The 9,770-nt window shown below is 35.9% G+C and overlaps 1 protein-coding gene and 1 pseudogene across 1 annotated transcript; both read right to left on the bottom strand.

The window, feature by feature from the left end:
* LOC145003548 (5S ribosomal RNA) lies at positions 1 to 119 on the bottom strand (annotated as a pseudogene).
* Positions 120 to 7,584: 7,465 nt separating this feature from the next.
* On the bottom strand, positions 7,585 to 8,844 carry LOC144999792 (putative clathrin assembly protein At4g40080). Its single transcript, XM_078958953.1, has one exon. It carries the CDS (start codon positions 8,810 to 8,812, stop codon positions 7,760 to 7,762), a length of 1,053 nt encoding a protein of 350 aa, XP_078815079.1. The 5' UTR covers positions 8,813 to 8,844; the 3' UTR covers positions 7,585 to 7,759.
* Between the last annotated feature and the right edge of the window lie 926 nt (positions 8,845 to 9,770).

Below are 9,770 nucleotides of genomic sequence, written 5' to 3'. Positions count from 1 at the left end.
GATCTGCACCTCGAGGAATTATCAAGGTGTTACCCATTCTACTACTTCTCTCGCTCAAACACGCTTAACTGCGGAGTTCTGATGGGATCCAGTGCATTAGTGTTGGTATGATCGCACCCGCTGAAGTCTATCTTTCTTGAAGAATAATATCGGAGCTCTCAAAGGTGAGGAGCTTCGTCTTCTCATTCTATTGCTGAGTAGTCCTTAAGCTGTCCGGACGGTTCTTGTATCTCCGTTGGTGTGTGACTGTAGGGCGGTCGGGTTACAGGAGTCGTATTGGGTTCTAAGTTTGTTCGCATGACGATGCGATTACTCGTAGTCTTGGGCAGTCTCCGTATGTACGAGTGGTACTTCGAGGAGGTTTGATGAGGTTTCTTCGAAAAGGATATGAAACATGAGGTACTCTATGCATGAGTACTTCGGAGTTCTGAAATGATGGCTTCGCTAGAAAGACGATTTCGGAGAAAGAGATGTGCACACGAAACTGGTATTGTGTGGATCGAATTGACTCAAGTTATATGATAATGTCAGACTTACTTAAAAGTAAAAGACATGAGATTTAAACATAAAGGTGTTACCGACAAAACACAATGGTGTAACTTTTAACAAACTTATAGTACTTTAGAGTAACTACAGGAATACTGATGTGAACAAAGTATACTACAAAAGACAAGTATACGCAGCACGAGGGTCCCTTAACTGACGGGATCTCACAAAAGATAAGACTCGAGTTGCACTAGTTTTAAACATGTTTTAAAAGCATACGTAATACTGACGATTGGAAGTGAACCTATACTATAGTAGGGTTCTTCGTTGCCTCTTTCCATTCTGAGGTCAAACTCCTCCGGATTCGCCGTCGTTCTTCTCTGTTGGACAGCCCTCTTGAAGTGTCCCGTTACACAACATAGATGGCATATCCGAGAGATTTCGATGTTGGAGGTTGAAGTAATGTGTTGGATCTGAGTCCTGCAGCAGTTGGTAGTATGTCTATTCTTGTTGCATTTAAAGCAGTGTAACGGACGACAACTACCCAGATGATGGAAGCTGCACTTATTACATTTCGGTAGGTTTTCGGCATACTGCCTGGCTGGTGTAGGGACAATTGCGATACCAGAAGGGATGGTAGTAGGAGGTACAGATTTCGTGGCTGTGAAGGTTGCCATAGGTTGTTGTCTTTTTCTCGCCCCTTAGGATGATTTTCCTTTAGCCTTAGCCCATAACTTTCGTTTGTTGTTCTTGGGCTTGAGATCCAGGGTGTAGTGGTAGTTTGTTGCTCGTTGAGGTACTTGATTGTTACTTGGATTGGAATTATTGTTAACAATCCCGATAACATTCACGTCGTTAGCGTTAAGGTGAGTCAGAACAGCTGTCACGGCAGCCGAGACTGTAGCTTGAAAGGTAGCTGCATCAATCTGAAGGGTTGGTGTTTGGTTGATGGGTTCATCGTTTTTCTTCGGCGACATGATTCTGTTACACGGAAAGAAAATGAATTTGTGAGCGAGTACGGTTGAACCTAGATGTAGTTCGATTGTTCATGTAAAGAATAGAAGTGTGTTCTCATGGGTTTGACCTACATCCCTATGATGCAATCCTAGTAAAGAGTAGAAGTAAGTTCATACAATGGTCTCAAGACATTCGTCGTTCAAGTCGAGGTATTATTGGTTGGAGGATAATATGAACCAACCTTTGAAAGAGACATGGAAATGTTTCCGGAGTTAAATTACTATAGTCCAATGACTTGACTAAAGCAAATTTCAGATAGAATCCAATGAAGGTATGATGAAAGTATTTGAACAGAGAATGAGTCAGAAGTTAGTCGACTATCAATATCATCGATGTTTAAGATGTAATAAGTTCGGGAAAAATTGACCTTGTAGTAGGTCTTACATAACATCTGGAGTAGAAAAGTCCTTGACAACATAAAGACCTAACTAAAGTACTTATAGTACAAGGTAGTCACATAGATAAGTGCTACACAGAACATAGATAGGAAAATGGTTCTTTAAAACAAAGAAGGAAGTAAAGTATATCCTACTAGCGATGGTCACCCCTATGGTGAACCCTCAGTTCAGCTTGTTGACGTTCCATATCAAGTAGGTATCTCTCGTACACCCTCTGATATACTCGGAGCTCTATGACTTCGGCTCGGGTTTCAGCTAGTGCTTGCATCAGGGTTTCATGGTCTCTCTCAGATCTCTCACGAGCATGCTCAAGGTGATTGGTGCGAAGGATATGCATTCCTCCATTGGTATCAACTTCTACGATACGATGTAGAGCTCTCCTGTCATGAATTTCGTTTCGGGCAACTCTTCTAATCAGGATTGGTAGAACTCTATCTGCTGAGCTCCCTTCGTTTACGTTGTAGAAGCTTCGGTCTCCATTAAACGACATAGGTTGATCTTGCTCTTCGCTCCATGTTTCCAAGCATTCTACCCAAGGACGCGTCGGGCCATGAAAAGTCGGATGAGGGTTAGGATTTGGAATGGGAGCTACTGGGGGTAGGTTCTCAACCTTGGGTTCGGAGTTATCATCATCCAAAAGTTCTTCATCATGGTGATCCTTCAAAGGGATTGGATGATCATTCTCGGGTTCTTCTCCAAACCATCCAGCATTGCCTTCATTCGGAAGGTACGGGTTTCCGTGGCGATGGAGTCCAACCATGTTATCTACGCAAGAATTAGGGTAAGGAAATAACTATTAGATGAACTATCTAGATAATTATTATATAATCTTCATTAGTTACATCGCTATTTATAAGTTCATACCAGTTATATGTAATCAAAACATGATAGGCCTTCGAATAGGTGACCTTAACTCCAAATTCACAAGGGGTAGGAGTAAAGCAAAAATTTCACAGATTCTAAGTCTATAACATCCTAGTTACATATAACCTTAGTGTATCCACTTAGCAACTATCAACTTAGAAATGAAGATCCTTTTTAGTTCTCAAGTAAGTAATTATAGTAACACAAAACACCCTTATGGTATTTTAGACCTAGGTTCTATTATAATGTCCTCATTGTAGTAGTATTGGTAAGTTTTTAGACTTGTTGGCATATCACAACCATTCTTGGGCATGTGCTAATCACTCCTCGGAACAGCATAGTTGATCAGGCTATGCCACTCCCAAGACTGATCATATATCCTCGAGCTTACCTGTGATATTCAACAATCGTAATACTTTTGTTCTTGTCGTTGTGACACGGATTTTAGTATGAATGCAAGCACGTATACTTTGTTAAATATTTTATTATTTAAAAGTATAAACTCTTGGTTAGAGTATTTTTAATCCCATTGTATTTATAGTTAGTATATCTTTTATGGGTTGATATACTTAATTCACTATAAACAATGCTCTGATACCAATCTGTCACACCCCAAAACCGAGAATGGCTGAAACGTTCTGGGACGGAGGACGTTATGTAATGTATCACAACAATGTAAAGTAGTAAACAAGCAACAACATCATCTATTTCATTAATAGTATAATTTTAAATACATGTGTGTTCTTTCATATCATAAACAACATAATGAATGTTCAAAATAAAAAGACGAGTCTTGATTGCTTCGTCTTCACAAAACCTGGTTGTCTTACTTGTCTATTTGTGACTTGAGAATACAAGTTATTTTGAAAGCGAGTATCAACAATAAAGCTGGTAAATTCATAAGTATTAATGTGTCTTTGATTTGTAAAATTGTAAAGTAAAGACTTGTAAATGTTTGAAAACCCTAGAAAATCCCATATTTCCTACTAGGATAAAAGTAGTCTTCTACCAAGACCCGACTATTTTGAAAGTAGCCTTCTACCAAGACCCGACTGTTTTGAAAGTAAGAATCACTGTAAATGTGACGGTTTTTCCCTGTTTAACTATTATTATAAGAGTTATAGTCTACCTCGTCGTTTATGTGTATGAGTCACAATATAAAGGTAATAAGGAAATTAGTTTATCTATATCAAATATACCCTACCTCGTCATTCATATGAATGTGTCACAAAGTAAAGGAAGGAAAATAATATAATAACTAAAGATGTATCCTTTTGCACTAGGATATTCACGGCGTGGAAACTCGCCGAAAAGATACAACCGTAGACACCTGTCGATGATCATTTTCCCTACTGTAGCTAACAGCCTTGGGGGTGGAATGGTAAGTCCCAAAACGTTTGTAACAGATTCTATGTAATAGTATCTATTAAACGTATTAATGTAAACATGTTCATGTAAGCGTATCTATGTAAGTGTATTCTTGTAAATGTATTCATGTAAGCGTATCTATGTAAACGTATTCATGTAAGCGTATCTATGTAAGCATATTCATGTAAGCGTATTCATGTAAGCATATTCATGTAAGCGTATCTATGTAAACTTATTCTTGTGATATGTAAGCGTATTCACGTAAGCGTATCTATTCATATGTAATGTATTAGTATAGACTCATGAATGAACTGACTCTTGTGTGATTCCTTGTACTTGGAATGGTAAGTAATACCTCCTAACTATACCTATTATAGTTACTAGTAATGTACGTGTATAACCGAAAATATGCCTTTGCTACCCAAAGGTACCGAACTGACTGGTGGAACTTTTATGTCTATGTATGTATACATGATATATAACTAAAAGATGTTTTGTAAAACCTTTGAAAAGTTTAATACTAAGAAACGATGACTTGATGTCAGTTTATAGAACGATTGAAAGTATTTTGTTTGATAAGATAGTTTAAGTATAAGGAAAACCTTTGTTTGAAACACATTTGTAATAGAGCTTGAAAGGAAACATACAATATGTAAGATAGTTTGATAAAGATTTTTAAACATGTAAAAATGTTTAAGAAAGTCATTTGAAGAAAATGTTTGGTAAAACAGTTAACGTATAGTAATTCCATTTGCATGTTAGTTATTAATCACATGTGATTGATATAATAACTAAACATGATTCAACTTGTATTCCCACCCCCCCCCCATAAATCATTTATAAACATTTAAAAGGTTAATTAAGTGGTATGAACTCACCTGTAGTGAGTGGTATGGAAGAATTGATGATATAGGATTGCTAGGTGTCAAGTGAAGATTTAAACACACTCAAGGATCCTAGTTAACATATAATAACACATATATGTATCCAATTAGTCTTTAAACAACTCATTAACAAGCTTAAGACATCCTAGGACATGTTAAACACCTTATATAAGTGTTATAAGTCCCAAGGATTGCATCTAAGTGTTGTAGGACATTGCCATTGAGTTTAGGGTTCAAGGAAACCCCCTTAAATGAGTTTACGGCTTTGTGACCATTACTCATTTAGTTTACGGTCTTAAACTCAGGAGTTTACGGTTGTAAACTCATGATCCTTTGAGCATGTGTTGTTTTGAAGTTCTACAAGTCCTTAGAAGCATTTCAACTTGATGGTTAAGCCTTTGGAAGAGATTAGGGCACCATTTCCCTCCTTTGAGGAGTTTATGACCCTAAGACCATTTCCCTTTGGGTTTACTACCGTAAACCCTTATGAAATATGGTATTATGATGTTTTCAAGTCCTAAACATATAAAGTAATGAGTCTAGACTAGTTTCCAAAGCTTGTGAAGGGACTAGGGTCACTTTGGCCCCTAAATTAGGGTTTACGGTCCAAGGTGTTCTTGGACCGTAAACGCCTTTGATCTTGGTGTTTCTTTGTGTTTTCTTGATGTAAAGAAGTGTATCAAGCCTTAACATAGTCTAGGATAGAAGTACTTACAGGATAGAGGCTTAAAAAGGTGCTAAAAGTCCAAGAACACTAATGTGTGTTCTTGGTGAAACTTGAAGATCTAATCTTTTGGAATGATTTCACGGATGAAAGTGTGTTAGATCACTAGATTAAGTAATATATCTACTTTATAAGGCTAGAAACACTTACAAGTTGAAGATATAGGAGGAAAAGTCGGATGCTACTTGAGAGGATTTGAGTTCTAACTTTGAAATGGTGAAAAATGGCTAAGTGCCATATATATAGTAACTAGGGTTTACGGTCCAAATACCATTTGGGCCGTAAACTCCAACTTCTTGAAGTTTTTGGAACTCTATTGATGCACAATAAACCCTAGGGCATCCTCTCTCCTGATATCTTCTAAAGTACTAACTTAAAAGGACTCAAATTTATTCCAAAAAGCTTGAAAGTTAGAAGAAACTGTTCTGGCTTCTGTTGAATTGAAATGTTGTATAGAAAAGAAATTTCGGGTTGTTACAGTGTTGAAGGGGCATAATCCAAACATAAAATAATAATGAGAAATTGGTGAGTATAATTTGTTTTAGTTTTAAATATATGTTTGATTGTAATGTTTTGAAGTGAGGGTACATATTGATATTCTTAAATTTATCCATCAGTCATTGCTTCCTTAACACTCTCATTTAATTTTTTTTTCTTTTGTTTAATAGGATGAAGACAATGGGGATGATACTTCCTAGGATATGTTTGCTTTGCTGGATTAAAGTAGAGTTCCAGTTTTCATGACATTTTTAGATACTTATAGTTATCAAGGTTCACTATTTTGTCAAAGCAAAGGTGAAAGCTAGAGATTAGGCTGGAAAAGCTGTTAGAGAAGTATAGTTTGGTGGTGGTTTGATGGTATTTATAAATAGAACCAACTTGCTTCTATTTATGCTTAACATCGTTAACTGCATCCAAAAGGAGCAAAGCTGGATTTTTTCCGCTTTACCATGTAGGTCTTACGCAGAAAAAAAATGTGCTACACCTAAATATTTGTTTTGGTTCCACCACTGAACACATGCAGATATTTTTTACTCCGAAGACTTCTAAAAAACAAACTGTGAAATGAAAAGTGTTGTGCGTGAGATGCGCCGCGTAACAATAAGAGGTCTAAAGATACCTTAGTGTGCTGAAGATGCCTTAGTGTGCTGCTATTTGTTTTTAATTGCACGCTACCATTGCAAACAAAAAATAGACTCGTCAGGATAACTTAGTGCGCAAGTCAGAGAGTTTCGAAACAATTTTGCAATAGTTAGCAACCATTCGCAACTGTCGGTGAAAGAAGCTTCTGAAAAAGTTAACTTTTGTCATAAAAAGCAATTTCAAAAATCAAAACTCATAAAGTATTTCATATTTGACAAAAGTTTCGAAATTAACGATTATGTTATGCAAGCGAACGTAAAACAAAAGAAAAAAAATGACAAATGAATTAATGTGGTTTGAGTGATGCAGCCTAGGTGATTATATTGAAATCTCTAGGTACCATTGTTTTAACTCACTGGCTAACAACTATTGGGTTAAATCTATATAGAAAAATCTGGAATAACAAATAGTTATCATTCGAAATCATCAATTGGGTTTCTTCACTTCGTTCTTGACCAAGTTACTCATTCGAGTTACCAAATTTCAAGTAACATCCTAACAGATTATTTGTGGTATTTTTATAAAAGATGGTCAAAATATCGAATAAAATTCAGAGAAAATGTTATGTTTTTTAATGTTCCTTCTTTGTAGTACTATTTTACAAAAATTGTTAGTGGCGTGAATACTTAAATTCCCATCATTATATAAATCATATGAATTTATGTCCAGTGCCATCCATATCAACCTATTACTACTAAAGTCAAGAAATTCAATTTACGATTAATAAATGGAAGGAATGTCGACATAAGAATGTAGGCTATTAGATATTTCATATATCAAATAGAACCAAAAAAAAAAAAGGAAAAAGAAGAAAGAAAAAAAAAAAAAAAAACTGCACACGACTAATTACGCGGTAGTGGAGGAAAAAGTAAGACCTATCTGGTCAACGTTAACCAATAGTTGTTTTCTCCATATGGCAATAATCCGAAATATCGACTCGTTGCACTGAGTTGTTTATTTAACTCAGTTGACTCGCTAGCATACTCGATCATTTTCCGAGTCACTGATTTCATTTCTCCATATTTCTTCAACCTCATAAGTTTCGAAATTACCTCGCTCACCAATTCCCAAAACGATTCGTTCCGTTTCCGGTTCATGAACAACTCGGTCAATCTTCCTTTACAACCCGCTAACCTTTCCAAACACCGAGTCAACCCGGTCAACTCGTTGGTCTTAAGATTATGAAGTCTCTCACTCAACTCGGTAAGTCGGATCATCATATGATATTGAATAATACGATAATCTTCTCCCACCAATCTCATTACCTCATAAACTATGTCATTAGTTTGACAATTCAATGAATTTGGTGCTTTACAAATCTCTTCTATTATCGAAACCAATGCTTCAATTTCTTTGAATAAATCCATGTACAAAGAAAATTTTAGTTTTTCTTTCTTTTTCTCGATTTCCATCTTCGATGATGAAAGAAAACAACCTAGGACAGTGGATGTACACAAATTGCTTTCTAAGAAACTAGCATACCATTGAGCCCACACTGCAAACTCTCGCGATTGCATGTCGGTATTATCCATAAATCTTGAGAGGTTAAGGGATTCAAAGCCCATGGTGGACATAGGTTGCAACAATGGTTGTTCCTTGAGAGAAAAGGAACCTCGGGTGATCATGTAGTGTAGTGTTAAAAGAGCCTTGAGTGCTACATACACGTTTGGTTGATGGTGGTGGTGGAGGCGGTGGAGGATGGCGGATATACACGCAGAAGCAGAGTGGCGTGTGGTGTTGCCGAGGGAGAGGAGGGTGGAGACATGGTGGTCGTGGGGTGGCGATTGGGCAGAGCGAGTGGTGGCACGGAGGATGGCGATTTGGATGGAGGAGGTGGTACGATTGGTGATGGAGAACGTTGCTTTGATGATTTTTGCTTTGTCTTTGCAAATTGATTGGAGATTTTTGAGTTTCTTCGATTGTCCCATTTGGGTACAAATTTGAAATCATTTTGTGGATGTTTAAATTTCTGATTAAATAGTCGCGTGGGTTGGAAAAGTATCATTCCGTTATTCAAATAATAAAATATATGGAATAATAGGATATTTAATTAATAAAAATGTGTGAGTGCGGAGAATTGTTCAAACCTCAAACGCTATTAAGCAAAGACATGATACCGAAATTACACGGAGAAAAAAAAAACAGAAAAAGACAAATCAACCAAAGACTTTAGTGTATTACAAAATTGGTATTTGAATTATTAGTTAATGGAGTCACCTAGTCTTTCGATTTTTAATATTACATATAACTTAGTCCAATGAATCCAACTGAAGTTGTAATGTTATGTTTATGTTTGTCACACAAATTATTTTCCGAGTTTCGACGTTTTTTTAAGTTGTAATATTTGAAAAATCAAAAAATAGTTCAGAAGTGACATGTGTTTTTAAGAAGTTATTCAGATTATTATCAACGAATTTATAAAGGATTTTTAAATAAATATTTCAAATATAACACTTAATACCTTTTAAAATAAACCTAATTATTCGTCATTATTACAACACCTTTTCAATATTTTTCTATCTTTTCCTGTTCCTTGTAATAATGTTGTTAAGAAAAATGATAACAAATTAAAATGTGGGATAATGACTTGAAAGGGTAACGAGCTTTCGATTTTTATCACATTTAGTCACTAAACTTTTTTTTGTTATCTATTTCCCATTGAACTATTGAAACTGTTCACATTTTACCCTTATGACCGGAAAATGTGAACAGTTTCAATAGTTCAATGGCAAATAGATAACGAAAAAAAGTTTAGTGACTAAATATGAACAAAATCGAAAGTTCGTTTCCCTCTAAAAAGTTCAATGACTAAATGTGAACAAACTTCCTCTTGTATTATGTTTTAGCAAATTATTTATTTTTGTTAAATTGTAGCAACATTTGTTG

The sequence above is a fragment of the Lactuca saligna genome, chromosome 6 (assembly GCF_052625555.1).
Source record: "Lactuca saligna cultivar CGN05327 chromosome 6, ASM5262555v1, whole genome shotgun sequence".
NCBI classification, from domain to species: Eukaryota; Viridiplantae; Streptophyta; class Magnoliopsida; order Asterales; family Asteraceae; genus Lactuca; species Lactuca saligna.
The sequence above is the reverse complement of the archived record's forward strand: the minus strand, read 5'-3'. Positions and strand labels throughout refer to the sequence as shown.

Excerpts from the sequence above, each read along its gene's own strand:
- LOC144999792 (XM_078958953.1), bottom strand. The coding sequence starts at position 8,812 with ATGGGACAATCGAAGAAACTCAAAAATCTCCAATCAATTTGCAAAGAC.